The sequence below is a fragment of the Chanos chanos genome, chromosome 2 (genome assembly GCF_902362185.1).
Source record: "Chanos chanos chromosome 2, fChaCha1.1, whole genome shotgun sequence".
NCBI lineage: Eukaryota > Metazoa > Chordata > Actinopteri > Gonorynchiformes > Chanidae > Chanos > Chanos chanos.
Window position 1 is genome coordinate 6,917,142 of NC_044496.1, and position 17,044 is coordinate 6,934,185.

General features: G+C 41.4%; 1 protein-coding gene across 2 annotated transcripts; it reads left to right on the forward strand.

The window, feature by feature from the left end:
• The first annotated feature begins 3,604 nt into the window (after nucleotides 1–3,604).
• Nucleotides 3,605–16,697, forward strand: sall1a (spalt-like transcription factor 1a). 2 transcript variants are annotated; one of them, XM_030766215.1, is made up of 4 exons: nucleotides 3,605–4,427; nucleotides 7,489–7,505; nucleotides 11,449–14,858; nucleotides 16,175–16,697. In XM_030766215.1, exons 1-4 carry the CDS (start codon nucleotides 4,369–4,371, stop codon nucleotides 16,616–16,618), a joined length of 3,930 nt encoding a protein of 1,309 aa, XP_030622075.1. In that variant the 5' UTR covers nucleotides 3,605–4,368; the 3' UTR covers nucleotides 16,619–16,697. The 2 variants fall into 2 exon arrangements, with proteins under 2 accessions (XP_030622075.1, XP_030622074.1); XM_030766214.1 differs by lacking the exon at nucleotides 7,489–7,505 and having other exon boundaries at nucleotides 3,605–4,441.
• Nucleotides 16,698–17,044: the final 347 nt, after the last annotated feature.

Below are 17,044 nucleotides of genomic sequence, written 5' to 3' on the forward strand. Positions count from 1 at the left end.
AGATATAACTGCCAAAAAACAAACAAACAAACAAATGGATTCCGATTGCCAAATATTCGTATGATGGGCTGTTTTACACCTTTTTTATTTTGTGTGCAATTTTAAACATCAGCTTATTAAAAAATATTACTATTGTTCATAACAGCTATTCTCTATTGAATTAGGAATGGGTAATAAATAAGGGGGGGGGGGCACTGTCAGAAATATGATGTAGATAAATGTGACGGGCAAGCGTTCCTTTAACATGATTCTTGCTGTAACCAGTTTCAGCGAAAACAAAATCCGTCAGTCGTTGACAACAGACGGTAGATGACTGCATGATATGAGTGTAATCTATTTGATATGATAATAAGGCTTATTCTGATGAGACGTGTTTGAGCTGTCTCAATTTCTTCCTCATGCAAATTGCTGAAATATAATATGAATTTATTCAATCCATATATGCATTTCAAGTAGAAAAATTGTAATGAAACCAATTGAGTAACCACGCACTGGAACAAAACCAAAACTCTATTACGGAGGATCCTGCTCTTTAAAGTAACTTCGCAGGTTTTTCAGGGAGATCACACCTTCGCCTCCTCAATGCAAATTTAGTGGCACATTCCCTCCCTAATTCTATTACGACGTGTCATGTCAATTTGCTGCCAATACCCACTCGTTTAACTCATTTTATACTTTAGCATTGCCGTCTCTCTCTCTCTCTCTCTCTCTCTCTCTCCCTCTCTCAGTTTTATCTTCGCTGCGTAAGCAAACGAAATGAATTTGGCTTAAAATGGTTTCGTGTTTCTCCAAAAGTGTGGATGTAAATCAGGCCGATGAGAGCCTGTGAATTAAAGTCTGAGAAGTAAGAGGGAGGCGGCAGGCTGTTCCCTTACCATTTAAGCAACAAACTCTCTCTTTTGTGAAGAGGTCAGTCTACACTAAGAGATGTAATTTTTTAAATACCCATGCGTTCAAATGATGACTGTTTTAATTAGGTCAGCTCAGAAATCCGATTCACTGAAACTTTAAGTGTAACCCAACTGTTTGTAATTCTCCCCGCAACCGAGTGCAGGAGCTCAGCTCCCTCTGAATGCTACATGTTGAATGCTGTGACACAAAAGCTCTCTTTTAGAGGGGGCAATAGTGATCTATGGTGCCCACAAACAACACAGGTCCCTGGTCGCGAAGGTATTACCCATATTGCTTATGCTCTTCAATTATGCGGTCAAACGCTCTGTGTTTCTCTGAGATGATTAATTATCGGGCGTCAGTGATAATAGTGAGTGATGGTCCAGCGCATTTCCCACTCCTATATGGTCCGTATTGATTTTGGGCGTAACACGACGAGTGAGCGCGCATCCCGCGCACGAAACAATCCCTTGTCACTCTCCGGGCTACAACTGTGCTGCGAATGTGCGCAGCATCGTTCATTTTAAAGATGTTCTGAATCCCCATAGTTTAAGGATACGCCGATCTTCCTCGTTTTTCTCTCCTCTTTTTCAGTTTCTCAGAACTTGTTTTCCTCCATCACCGTTTACGAAGCACTGACTTTAAAATATCTTGTTTGGCTACATTTTCAAACATTTGTCTCCGCTGTCAATTAATTGCGAAGCACAATGGAGGGAGGGAATGTGTATGTCTAACTGCTTTGACGCAACCTCTACCCTCGCGAATCACACCAAACTTATTTCAATTCAGACCAAAATTTCTCACTGTTTGAGTTATTCGTGTCAACACCGAATACTGGTATCTTGTGGAATGAATCTCATTTCGAATGTCTCGCGCTCGGCTGGACTGCAAATCACCCAGTTCACGATCCCACACCAACACTCACATCAATTAAATGGTCATTGATTTTCCTGTCCGTGACATTACAATATTGTGAACCACCCATCCTCCTGATTCGTACCTCTGTTTAGTGTGGATATGATTTGAACGAATCCGTTGTATACCTCTGACTTGTTGACAAACTAACAACCATGACAAATAACAACTCTCACTTTTCAGATTTTCAGTACTCACTAATGTGAGTTGTAGCCATATTTATTTATCGTATTTTCTTGTCATTTAAATTAAGTTGGGTCTCATTATTTTAAAGACGTTTTGGTTTTTTTTTCCTTTTTAGTGAAGTTATCACTAAATCCGAAACTGGGGGATGTATTACGTAGCTCTTTAAATTAGATTTTGAATAGTTTAGCCATTTAACAAAGGGGGAAAAAAGATAAAATGAGTAAAAACAGTGTTTTAAAAAATATGTCTCTTAGAGTAAGTGGATTATTGACTACTTGATATATTTCGGCCAAACCAAAATGTTCGGACTGTTTCCTTCTGTTTCTCCCTCTTCTCCTTCCTCGCATTAATAAGTAAATAACAGTCGTCCGAAGTGTAGATAGCTGACGCTCCTGTGGTCTAGATCCATCTCGCCTGCAGCAGCTCTTTAAATATTCAGTGAAAAATAATGGCATCCGAGGCCTCACCTATAGTACCGTTATTATCTTCATTTCTCAAAATCAGCCCTACTGATAGCTTCGTTTGTCTTTTTCACATAATAAATCTTCTGCCGCATAGGGCACAGCTGTGAATCTTATGGGAACCTTTACCCCTTTTAAAGACTGTAAAGATTAAGAGTTTTCAGTTGACGATTTTGCATATTATTATTATTATTATTGTTGTTATTATTATTGTTATTATTATTATTATACACATTTCCCAAAACTCACAAACACAATACACGTTTCAAACATTTAAAGTTAGTTCCATATTTGGCTTTTACACTGAGCCGAAATTCAAGGGTTTTTTTTTTTTTGTTTTTTGTTTTTTTGGTAAACTAAATTAACCTTTAGGTTAAATCTGACAAACAAATTTGCCTCAGTGTTGTGTAAGAAATAGTTTAATTATAACAAATGTAGTAGATGTGAGTAAAAGTCTATTTTTATAATGTGAAATTTTCATTTTTCATCAATCTCAGATGTCAGAATACTAGTCCACCGACTAATGAGCAAAGCTTACATCTGTTGAATAGCTATGCACTATGTAATATGTTTTTCATGAATTTTAGTTCAACATTTTACCTGATAGGCTCTCTATTGTTACCAAAGATACGGGCCTATCGTAAATGTTACACAGGAGGATAAACAAATAATATAGACCTAAAGAACATCCACGTCAGGTTAAGAAATGGTAATGATAATAATAAACTAAAACAATTAGACAAGATGTAGTCTCCGCGAACGCGATCTTTTTCCTTGTACTTCCACGCATTAGAGACACATGACATCAAACAAGAACGCTTTTGTTTCAGGTCTACACTGTGTTTTGATTAAACTTCAGGAAATAAAACAAATAATGAGCAATATCATTTTCCCGTAGATGGCTCCAATTCAAATACTTAAACACAATCATTGTACGGTACAAGTCTGTCGCTCTTAGAGAGAGAGAGAGAGAGAGAGAGAGAGGGAGGAGGGGGCGAGGCAGTGCTCAGTGAACGCGAGCACCCCAGACGGCCTATGATAGAATAGAGCACTAACCAATGGCAGTGTAGATGGGCAGGGCTCGAGATTTCTCACAGTCCTGCATGGGCCCTTAAAGTTTGTTTGTTCGCGGAATGCGGTGTGTGATGAAAACGTGTTACTTACAGTGATCGGCAATAATCAAATGAATCTGATTTTGGATATTCGATACATTCTGTGGACTTCCGAAACGCTGACAGTGCCATTACGCGCGAAAGTAATTCAGACTTCCTACTTTTTTCCATTGTAGACTTCAGGAACAAACGGCTAGGTAGAAAGAGTCTTTGTCATTATACAAGATCTGAATTACAACGACCTTAATGCCAGTCTGAAACAAGGATAACTGAATTCTCTGACGACACGAGCTATGGAAAAGTAGCCCTTTCTGAAAGAACACGGATGTTTTATTATGATCATTCGGACAGTTTTGATTAGCCTAATTGAAACATCTTCGGGTACGATGACTGTTTGATGTGCAGCACATACGGTTGTTCGCATGGACGAGAAATTGACATTCCTGTAGTAGCCAAGATAAGCTTTACGAAGCTACCAGCTGGTTGCTAAGAAGGGTTAAACTGTATCTAAAGGGAGTTGGAAAATCCAGCCTTTCTTCCACACGGATCAACTCATTGGGTGGGAGCAGAGAGAGAGACAAGAGTCCCCAGCAAATCAGGAGCTAATTGATTAAAGAGACTTCATTTGAATAGGGGGCTGGCGAGGTGCCAATCGCCTTTCAAAGAGCCCCCCTATGATTAATCGCAAAGCATTATTGATAATCATAACAGGACACATGCGCGGTGGATGGGCTCGATTTCCGTAATTTTGAGAAGATTTTTTAGTAATTTTTTATTCTTTCTTGGCTGATGCGTGAGCCAGCATGTCGCGGAGGAAACAAGCGAAGCCGCAGCATTTCCAATCGGACCCGCAGCTGGCCTTGTCCGAGCACAATGGTAAGTTCGAGCCGTGCTTCAAATGTTACGTCCTTGCCCTTACGGAGCTTTACTTTCGAAGTCCATTAATGTGTTTCTTTTTAGTTATGTACTTTATATTCAAAATGGAAGACATTCTTTGGTTAGGGTTTTTTCTTTTTGCTTTTTGATTAGTTTTTCGACAACCTTTAGAAATTAAAAAACTTTAAGATCGCCATCTGCAATCAACTTAACGGATCGTAAAATCTAAGTAGGCTACTTTATTATACAAGAAGTTATGGAGTTTTAGTCTCCAGCAACACATATGAGTATTGATACCTACATTCACCGATGTGCTTCAGAATAACCAAATACCTTTTGCACATCGTCGTCTCTTTTACCAAGAACTAGCCCTCTGCCGTTATAAAGTTAATTGCAGGTTATTTCAATAGCTTAAACACCGTGAATCGTTTAAGTGGGAAGGGGTGAAAACTAAATAGACGTAGATAGTAACTTTCTAAGAAAACTTAAATTGATATGCTTTAGCAGAAGTTTCTGTAGTTTTAACCGTCTCATAAGTTTCCCCTAGCCTATAAGCTTGAATTGGTTTCTGTTTCCACCCTCACTGAATTGCCTCGTTAAACAATGAACACTTTGATAATCATATATTTTACAGAGACCGATACTTTAATCGCATTCACGCAAGACCAATTTATTGTAAATGACGTTTAGAGTTGCCTAGTTCAAACTTAGTAGCATCTGTTTTGCGAATGGCTATCGTCCAAACCAAACTGGACATCTAACTTTGACCACGTTTGAAAATCTGAGGGTTAGACACGCGCTTATCGCACAAATTTGCTAAATTTCTCTTTTTCTCCCATAAGGGTCTTCGACGCAAATATTTACGTAATCGTACAAAAACTTGATCTGGTTTGGTTAGACGTTTTCCCGAACGCTTCAGCTTACACAATCACATTACATTTAGACCCACATACAAGTTCTTTTTCCTATCATATTTACTAACTGTAGATGTGCAAAATGTACGTGTGTAAAATTGTTTACATTGATTTTTAGATCATGCACCAACAACAAGTTAATGCTGCCGAGGCTTAAATTTTTATTTTCTCATACTCTTCCTCGTATTAACCGACGTATTGCAAAACGTAAAACTTGCAAAACTCAAAGCAGTGTTCTCGCTACAGATGACCTGCTGCTTCCGAACACACACACACACACACACACACACACGCACACACACTTGCACACTTTCGCACTCATACACACTTGCGTCTTTGCTTCACACACGCGCGCTTGCACTCTAACAAGGATTCTCAAACTTTCTGCGGACAGACCGATATAATAAACTTGGTTTATCGTGTCTTATAGGATATTGTAAACTGCAGACTACAGGAAATTGCCAAATGTGTAAACTGTAACTGCTTTTCATGGCATGGGTTCATTTTATTTGAGGTCACAAAGGGATAATGTGAGTAAAGAAATCTGTATGAAATAATATGTTAAATGTCCCTTTATAATTGCGTAAGTTTTCGCGTCCGCAGTTCGTGTTCGTCGCGGCTTGTCATACATAATCACAGCGTTTGCTGCAAAGATGATGACAAGTAGACCTGAAATTCAGGCATATTTTGTGACTTCTGAGAAAGCAAGAAGTTAAAAGGAATTACAGCATTGTTGGATTACAGCAGCACTATCAAAAAGAAGGAAAAAAGAAAAAGTTTTGTGTTGTAAAGTGACCTGTTTGTGTCAAGAGTGGGTCTCCGTAGGGGAAATCTATGTCACTTTTAACTCACCGTTTGGACGGTATCAAGTTTCTTAGTGGCGATTTCAGTGTGATTGTAAAAGGACTATTGATGCGATAATGGGTCAGTTTCTCGTTTCTGTTGAAGATCAAACAATTCTACAAGTTAGATTTCTTGTAAAATTGTCTGCGATTGTCTGGGTGTAAAAGCCTCTACAGTTCTTTCACATTGCCTGTGTACACAAATTGCATTAAGCACTCAGGAGGTGAAAAAATATAGTTTAATAACATCCTACAGTAGATTACAGAAATGACGAATTTTGGGAAAGTGACCTTTGAAGACTTTCTTTGAGATAATCCAAGACAAACCAGTCTGATTTCCTACTACAGGCCTGTTTCCATCAGTGCTCAAACAAACCGTTTCGTCTTTAAAATGTCTGTGTTTGCACTGATTTAACACTTTCGTATGTTGCCAGGTTAGTAACAAATATGTCTAAATCTATGTAACACTCGGCTCATCATTGACCTATACATACAGCAAACGCTTCTCAGACGTGTCACGAAAAATCACGTTGTTCAAATTTTTATTTGAACCCGAGGCCCTGAAGTTTTCCCCCCTCTAGAATAAAGATAGCCTCTAAATTTAAAATTAAGATAGCCTCTTATTTACCTCACAGAAGTCTCAAAACTGGGACAAAGACAGGGCAGTGTATTCAGTGAGGTTTAATACCTGCGTAATAAGTTAAAAAGTCTCGTTTATGTCCCGGCAGTATCATAAGCCTACGCCTAATTTGGTTCGGATTCGGAATAAAAAATAATAAAGGAAAAAATAAAGATAATACAAGATGAACACATAGGGGATTTATGGCTTTATAGTTATTTTTGCTAGACTACAGAAAATCGAAACTACCAGAATCGTATTCATTTGTGACAGTCGTGCAGGATTTTCTCTCATGTCATAAATGAATAAATGGCAACGTCAGATATGCTGTATATCAGTTGAGTTTTTTCGAAACTTACCAGTAATTTCACCACATCAGTGGCTGTTTTCATCGTTTTCGTGTGATGCCTGTGTCTCAAATTCTATTTGCCATGCAATCCTTTTTATTTACTGTTTAAAATGCATCAGATGTAAACAAGTAAATACGAAACATTAATTTCAAAGTTCCCCAGAGCTTCTGTGTTGAAGCGCTGAATTAAAGAATAAAGGCCTACATTTCTCCCAGATTCCCAGGCCTGCTGTTAGGCACTAGAGACTGCTGAGGGGAAAGGGGCTTGTCCCTCACGACTCTCGGAGGAGGGTGGGATGTTGAGCTGTTTTAACCTTTGCCAGCCTCCCTCTGAGGGAAGGTGACGAGAGTTCAGGCCACAGTGTGTTCGCCTGTACTTTGCCATTGACCCTGATGCTTCGAGCCAAAGGCAGCCTAGCAGGAGCCCTGTGCTTTATTTGAGTGGGAGGGGGGTTATCAATGTGACTGCCGGCCTTTTTTTTTTTTTTTTTACCTCACTAGAGTAGCCCCCCTAGAGGGAGATTGGCAAGGAGGTCCCCTTCACTCTGTTGTACCCCACAAACAACAGGGATTCAGTTACTTGTCATTTTGCCAATGTTTATATAGTGGAAGTCTCGATGTAGCCTGAAGGACTTAGCTTGCTTTTTTTTTTTTTTTTTTTTTTTTTTTTTTTACCGTGCCCGCCTGGTTGAAGCATGTCACTAGAACAGAGCTGTAAGGAGTGTGTTGTCCTGCAGAGAGCAGCTTTACTGGAACCCCATCTAGTGTTCAGTGGGATGTTTCCAAAGGCTTAGACGGAGAGGGAGTGGGATAGAGAGAGAGAGAGAGAGAGGGAGAGAGAGACAGAGAGAGAAAGAGAGAGAGCGAGAGAGGGAGAGAGGGAGAGAGCGAGAGTGAGTTTGGGAGTGAGGAGAGATTCCCTCTTCGAAGTCCCAAGTAGCAAGACGCGTTCAGCGGCCCAGCAAAGCAAAGTAACGTAGATGTCATTACAAGTTCTGTTATTTCTCCTTTCTTTTTTTGCCTGATTTACTCTTCTCTCTTTCATCTGTAAGCTACTGAGGCCATCTTGGTGTTTTGTTTTCATCCTGTCGTTTTCACACCTTGCTTTCCTGGGGGCCTGTAATCTGGTGTCAGTCTGCATGCAAAAGGCTCAGAGAAACAGAACTGTAGAGAGTTGCTTTCATTTAACAATGTGTTTCATTCCAACTCCACACTAATCCACCTCTAACCAGAATAACACTAACCAATTCAGGCATTTTCAGAAATGACCACCATTTTGATTGTAATATGAAGATGACTTGTTATGATAATTTTATAATTAGCCTGATTTGGTAAGCGATGTAAGGTATTATTTACTAACACGTTATGCCTGAAATGGTAGCTTTATACTGTCTTTTTAACTTTTTCCTTTAAAAGATTGACATAGTTTGTCTTTAATGATGAATTTTTCATCAAATGTACTGTATTTTCGTTTACATCAGGAGGCATTCATCAATATCAGTCAGTCAGGAGTGAAACTGCACTGAATGTTCAGAATATTATTGTTGTTAAAAGTTGAATTAAAAAAAAAATCCTAACATTTTTGTTAACAGTTTTAAATGTTGAAGTACATGGATTGTTGGAATATAAAGTATCACAAGTGTGTAGTCATGCTTTTTCAGAAGTAGTTGTAGTGTGTTTCGATAGTAAGTGTTTTTGCTATATTTAAGCATTTATGGGTATTTGTTGTTGTTTTCATGATCATATTCAAGAAGAATGTGTACAGAAGAGCGACATTTTGGTATGATGTCTCTTTAATTACATTGCTTGAGAAATGAAAATTATGATTAAACAAACTACAGTAAGTTATGTAGCAGGATATATTTAATTTTCACTGGCTGAGAATAAATTTTAAAGTGTTCTAAGAATTTTCAAAGTGTCTGAAAGTCAGAGAGTCCATGATTTTTTTTATTGTCCAATTTCTTCATGAAATTAAAAATGTAGCTTTTTTCAACCTCAGCCCTCTTTAAGCATTTTTACAAATTAGTACTAGTAGCAGTAGTAGTAGTAGTAGTGATAATAATAAAAACAATAATAATAACAACAACAATAATAATAATAATAATAATAATAATAACAACAATCGTATTATTATTATTATTATTATTATTATTTTGCCATGTGCATTTATGCATATGTTTTGATAGCGAACTTTTGCTTACTTATGTTCAGTGCAAATTTCCATTGTGTTGAGAAAAAGAAAATCACTCGACAACTCAAGTTTTTCATTCACAACATTGTTTAAATTTTGATGGAGATCATTCAGCTGATTGTTGTAACTTGTAAAATGCGCAGTGATTTTAGTTCATCATTCAGCTTATTTCCTGTGCCTTAGCATTTTTAAGAATAATTTTAGCTGATGTGTGTTTCGACTTGTATAAAGAAAAGACCTTTCATTAACACGAAAAAGGCTTGTTTGAACATTGCCCTGCTATCCATTTAATTAACACCTCTCTGAGCTGAATAAAAACACTTTTTTTTCCTCATTAATAGTGCCTAAATATATTCTCGCTTAATATTAAAAACTTTTCATCAAAAGTTGCGTCTTCCCGTTTGCATGGCACGGTGGTGTGAGGCCGAGCTTTACTGTCATGGTAACTTTTCGTTATCAGATGTTCCAGCGCAGAGCAACATTGTGGAAGATAATCCCTGAATTAAACAGGATCTGCTTTGAGGCGACTGTGATGAGCGGGCCAGTGCTGGCCCTGCTGCTCCTGTCGCTCCCATGCTGGGTGGACAATGGGAGGTCATCCTGTTTCTCAGTGGGGCAGGGCCGCTCTACTTCAGGGTTTCATTTGCAAATGAATCCTCACACTGATGAAAATGTAGAGGGCGAAGCCCACAATGAAAGGGATTCATGGAGAATTGCAATTTGTAAATCAACTTGTATGTTAAACAGCAAGATTTTTGCACAACCAAAAAAGGGAGAGGGAGAGAAAGAGAGAGAGAGAGAGAGAGAGAGAGAGAGAGAGAGAAAGAGGGAGAGTGGACTAAAGAGTGGGTGGGGGGCAGGGGAGTTCTCTCACCCTTTTTTTAACTGCTCTTGTCTCATTTAAAAGAAAGCGGCTAAATACAGTGCCTTGTGTGTATTTTTGTAAGATATCAATTACCATGCATTTTTCATGCATTTTTATGCTTTTTAAATTTACACAAGAAAAGTTTTTTTTTAATTTTGAACCTACACCATGAAATTACGGTTTTGTTTTGTAAAACATTACAAATTTGTTTTTGGATTTTTAGAAGCATACACTCTTTCGGTTTTTAGACCTATAGTAAATCATTTCTTTTATGCAAATTTGCCATGTCCGTCGAATGGCCGAGAAATTAACAAAGCTGCGTTTCAAAATGGGATCTTATGCCTTATTTGAGTACACCTCTAAAACGCTCACAAAATAATAATTTAACTTTTAATCCTACTTTCAAAGTTCTTTAAAGAATTTCTCGGGGAAGAGTATAATACAGGTCAATGAAAATATATCATAAATTAAATTTTCAAGAGACTCCTAAAGATATTGCTGTGCAATGTTTCAGCGGTGATGATTTGTACGCTGTTTGCTATAGCAAACTTAATGAGTTTTGGTGTCCGAATCTCTGCTGAGACCAATCTGAATGCCAAAGGCTTGGTGTTTCTTGTCAGGCCCTGATTGTAGCTTGACTGGATACAAATTAGTTTAGTGACAGGGCTAACCCGTCCAAGATGCCTGTAGCCGGTTGAAAATGAGCAAAGTTGACAGCAAATTGAAAGTCTAATAAGTCCTTCAAATGGTTGATTTGCTCTGAGTGGACATGTAGACATTGAGGAGTATGAAATATTGGAAATCAATGCTCCGCTATGAAATTTCATTAGGGCCTATTGTCCTCAGTTCATAGAATTTTATGTTTTGATGGATTATCTGAGAGAACATGATTACCTAAAATGGTTGGGTTGATGAATGACAGGTACACACCTTGAAAGATCAGTTTTAAGCAACATTTTAGAAGTGCTATTGATCTAGTTGATTCTCTCCCCATTCTCAGCGCACAGTGATGAACTGCCTTTCTGCCTTCTATTTGGTTTTATTCTTCCCTTTTTTTTTTTTTTGGCATGGCTGTTTTTTGAACGCATCAAGAGGATAAGTGTTAAACTGATTAACCAAAGATTAACAACAAAAGAATTTTAATAGATAAAGCTGCTTCTTCAGCTGCAAAACATTTCTAATCACTAATCCCCCTGTCACCCCTCCCCCTCTTTTTTTTTTTTCCAGGCGACACAGAGCCTGGCTCAGAAGACCTCCCCTGCAAGGACTCAGATGCCCACGTCTGTGGCAGATGCTGCGCAGAGTTCTTTGAACTATCAGATCTTGAACAACACCAGAAGAATTGCACTAAGAATCAATTAGTTCTGATTGTGAATGAAAATCCAGCCTCTCCTTCCGGAACCTTCTCTCCCAGCTCTTCTCCCCATAATCCTGATGAGCAGGTGAATGACATGGTTAATAACACAGATCAAGTGGAGTGCGGCGACCTTTTGGACCATAACATGCTTGACAAAGACGAGTCCATGGACATGGATGTTTCAGGAATCTCTGCTACCCATGACAACGGAAGCAGACACATCGAGGGTGGCAGTCCTATCAGTGGTAGTGGCAGCAGCCATGGAGCCCAAAGCAGTGTTGGCTCCACTCTAGGCAGCTCTGCAATCTCTGCATCTCTACCTCAGCTAGGCAACCTGACTGAGCTGGGTAACTTCTCCATGATCAACAGCAATGTTATTATTGAAAACCTGCAGAGCACCAAGGTGGCTGTGGCTCAGTTCTCCCAGGAGACGCGGTCACCTGGGGCACCGAGGGTAGCTGTGCCTGCCCTAATGGAGCAGCTTCTGGCCCTGCAACAGCAGCAAATCCACCAGCTGCAGCTCATCGAGCAGATTCGTCACCAGATTCTGCTGCTTGCCTCACAGTCCCCAGAAATGCAGGTGCCCCCTTGTTCCTCTCCTGGGACACTGGGGTCATCTGCCAGCCCACTTACAACACTCAGCTCCCATCTTTCTCAGCAGCTAGCAGCTGCAGCAGGGTTAGCACAGAGTCTGGCTAGTCAATCTGCAAACATCAGCAGCCTGAAGCAACTGGCCACAGCAGCGCAGCTACCTCAGAACAACTCCAGCGTGGGAGAATCGTCTCACAGTATTGGAACACTGGGGATGACAGCAGTGAGTGCCCAGCCATCTGACAAGAAGCCTAGTCACGCTGGCAGCTTGCACCCACAGCTCGGCAGTCAGTCTTTAGCAAAGTCATCCACGCCAGCCTTTGGGATAGGTAGCTTGTTGAATCCTGTGGCTAATCCACTTCTACCTCAACCCCCACCTGGCAATCCCATGTTCTCCAGTGCTCTGCCCAGTGTGGGCACCACAGTTGAAGACCTCAACTCCCTAGCTGCATTGGCCCAGCAGAGGAAAGGCAAACCTCCCAATGTCTCTTCCTTTGAGCCGAAAAGTAGCTCAGAGGATACGTTCTTCAAGCATAAGTGCAGGTTTTGTGCCAAGGTGTTTGGGAGTGACAGTGCCTTGCAGATCCACCTGCGATCTCACACTGGAGAGAGACCGTACAAGTGCAACATCTGTGGCAACCGCTTCTCAACTAGGGGCAACTTGAAAGTTCACTTCCAGCGGCACAAAGAAAAGTATCCACACATTCAGATGAACCCTTACCCCGTCCCAGAACATTTGGACAATATACCAACAAGTACCGGCATTCCCTATGGCATGTCTATGCCACCAGAAAAACCTGTCACTAGTTGGTTGGATAGCAAGCCTGTCCTGTCCACCCTGACTTCCTCAGTGGGAATGTTGCTTCCACCAACTATACCAAGCCTGCCGCCATTCATCAAAAAGGAGGAGAATCACTCAGTCTCCATAACAAGTCCTTCTTCTGCTAAAAGTGACTCTGGTGGGGCTGAACCATCCACAAAAAGCAATGATGGTGTGTCTGAAGAAGGTGATAGTGCAACTCTGCCTACCTCAAATGGGAAAACTGAAGAGAACAGCCAGTCCTCTAGTTTCTTGACTAGCATCAGCTCTTCAGCTGAGACCAACACTGAGTATAGAACATCCAACAGTCCTCCTATGGCCACCAATCCGCTAATACCCCTTATGTCAGAACAGTTCAAGGCCAAGTTTCCCTTTGGGGGACTTCTAGATCCTCTTCAGGGCTCTGAGACATCCAAATTGCAGCAACTGGTGGAGAACATTGATCGTAAAGTAACAGATCCCAATGAGTGTGTCATCTGTCACCGAGTACTCAGCTGCCAGAGCGCTCTCAAAATGCACTACCGCACCCACACTGGCGAGAGACCCTTCAAATGTAAGGTGTGCGGACGTGCCTTCACCACCAAGGGGAACCTGAAGACCCACTACAGTGTCCATCGGGCCATGCCTCCGCTAAGAGTCCAGCACTCATGTCCCATTTGCCAGAAGAAGTTCACCAATGCTGTGGTGTTGCAGCAGCACATCCGCATGCACATGGGTGGCCAGATCCCTAACACTCCTCTGCCTGACAGCTACCCTGAATCCATGGGCTCTGATGCAGGTTCTTTTGATGAGAGGAACTTCGATGACCTGGACAATTTCTCTGATGACAACATAGAGGGTATGGAAGATGGGCCTGATAGTAGCATCCCTGACACACCCAAATCAGCAGATGCATCCCAAGACAGCGTCTGCTCCTCCCCCACCCCACAGGAGCAGGCAAATATGGAGAACCAGGAGAGGAGCGCCCACCAGGGGCTGGGAGAGGAACTGCAAGCTAGTAGTAGAATGAAGGTGGAGAATGGGTCAATGGAAGGAGACCGTCTCACCAATGACTCATCGTCTCTAGGTGGAGACATGGAGAGCCAAAGCGCAGGAAGTCCAGCTGTCTCTGAATCTACCTCTTCCATGCAAGCTCCATCCCCCTCTGGCGGGGCTCCACTTCAGCGCAAGTCTCCTACACTAGATGAGCGACAGCAAAGGGCTTTGTCACTGGAGCACGCAGGTATAGGCCTCATGCAGTCCCAGCCCACCAGCATGGGAGCTCTGGATCTAACATCTGTGAACCCATCTAAAGACCCACTGGGCATGCTCTTCCCCTTCCGTGAGAGGGGCTCCTCCAAGAACACGGCATGTGACATCTGCGGTAAGACGTTTGCTTGTCAGAGTGCCTTGGATATTCACTACCGAAGCCATACCAAAGAGAGACCGTTCATTTGCACAGCATGCAACCGTGGATTCTCCACTAAGGGGAACCTTAAGCAGCACATGCTGACACACCAGATGCGAGACCTTCCATCGCAGCTCTTCGAGCCATCCAATTCCAGCTTGGCCTCAAGTCCAACTCCCTCTCTTCTCTCTGTTGGATCCCTGCCTTCACTGATAAAGGGTGAGGTCAACGGCTTTCTGCACAGCCTTCACCAGGATGGCAAAGAGTTGCCCCCGGGGCTGGTGACATCCTCAGCCTCCACATCTCCAGTGCTGTCCGCCGCCCCTCCACGTCGGACACCTAAACAGCACATCTGTAACACTTGTGGGAAGACCTTCTCTTCTTCTAGTGCCCTTCAGATCCATGAGCGAACTCACACTGGGGAGAAACCCTTCGCCTGCACAATTTGTGGCCGTGCATTTACCACCAAAGGAAATCTCAAGGTAAGCAGTGTTATAATCATTGCAAAAATATGGTAGTGTTTTGTGGGGGTTTTTTTTTCGAAACTATGAGATCAACTATTCTGTCTTTAACAAACAAACAAACAAAAAACAAAAATCTTACACGACCAGTGATAAAATTGATGAATAAAAATGGAGGGGTGGAAAAATGAGAGCTCCAGCAAAATAAAGGTGTCTTGGTGGAAAGGTTGAGTCACCCCATTAATATGAATATTGGGTGGCAACCTGAGAATGTGATGAACAGAGCACAGCAGGGAATGGTTCAGTTAACAGCTTTAACTACAGTTACCAGAGGCAACGACCCTTGGCAACCGCATGCACTGTATTTTTCCAGAGTTTATCTTGCGAAAAGCGTGATGTTCCCTTTGATCTTAAAGAAAAAGGTCCAGTTCAAGAGATAAACAGGAACAGGAAAGCCTTTATGTGGACACACATGATCACACTACTCAACTGTGAAGAAGCAGATAAATCAGACACAACAGAGGCTTAATTTTCAGGAAGGAATGTAAATGTTAAACTAGATTCAAATTCCTCCTGAATTAATCTGTAATTGTAGTGTTCTTATTTTTTGAGGCAGAAAAAATGGAACAATATGTACAATGTTTGCAGCTGGTTTTCACATCTTGCTTTTAGAATTCCATCAATGTATTATTTAAAACGTTGCATACATATTTAGTCACATACTCTTTCCTGTCCAGAAATATTGATTTTAATTACAAAAGAGAACCAAGCGTTCATATTACGTTCATTAGAGATACGGCACAATCGGTAAAAATGAGCCTTTAGAGAACAAAAATGAAAACTTAACCTTCTCTTTTATGCAGTTCTGAAAGAGAAATGATCATATCCAAGATTCCTTCTCTCAGTGTGCATTGCATTAGTGGAAAGCAAATCAGATGTAAATGTCTGACACCTTCATCTACTGAACAGTGAGAACGGCCACTGCAAACGGTCTCTCACTCCTAGTGAGAGATCATGATCCCCATTGAAATTAGAGAGATTTTACAATTTTTTTTCTCATAGATATTCTGTCTATCCAAGACTGCATTCAGAGAAAAAAAAAGTGGTTTTAATACCAACTAGTCCATTTTTTCTGTTTTTCCATTGCATCATCTCATATGTTTTGCAGCACAGTTTGTGGTTTGTAAACATTACTAATTTGTTGATTATTTCTCTCTGTCTCTCTCTCTAACCCCCCCCCCCCCCTCCTCCTCCTCCTCCTCTCTCTCTCTCTCTCTCTCTCTCTCTCTTACTTTCTTTCTCTCTCTCTTGCTCGTTCATTGACAATCACTGTCTAGGTACATATGGGCACACACATGTGGAACAGCGTCCCTGCCAGGCGTGGCCGCAGGCTATCTGTGGATGGCCCTATGGCATTTCTGGGCACTAACGCGGTCAAGTTCCCAGAGATCTTCCAGAAGGAAATGGCAGGCCGGGCTGGCAACGGAGACCCAGCCAGTTTCTGGAACCAATATGCTGCTGCATTCTCCAATGGTCTGGCCATGAAGACCAATGAAATCTCGGTCATTCAGAATGGAGGTCTGCCCCCTCCGCTGTCTGGTAGTGTGGGGAATGGAGGCAGCTCTCCCATTGGAGGTCTGACAGGTAGTCTGGAGAAACTGCACAGCTCAGAGCCCAACGCTGCTCTAGCTGGACTTGAGAAGATGACCAGCACAGAGAATGGCACTCATTTCCGTTTCACGCGTTTCATGGAGGACAATAAAGAGATTGTCACTAACTGAAGGAACGGTGTTTTTCCCGACACGTACAGACAGAGACATACACACTCTCTCTCTCTCTCTCTCTCTCTCTCTCTCTCACACACACACACACACATGTACACACACACACACACACACATGCGCGCGCAGACGCACTCTCTCTCTCTCTCTCCTCTATTTGTTTCTGTCTGTTACATAGATGGATACGTGCATACACACATACACACTCTTACACGCGAAGAAGATAGAGAACAAGAGAAGGAAGGAAAAAAAACAGCTCTTGCTTGCCATTGAGACTTTACAAACATGAGTTTGAAGAGGACTTGCTTTTTGTACAATGTACAACACGTTATAGTTTTAAGGAGCTTATTTATTAGTGATTATAACCTTGCTCGGAAACAAAGTGGAAGCATTAACAGTTACTTAGTTTTTGTTTTCTTTCTGTTT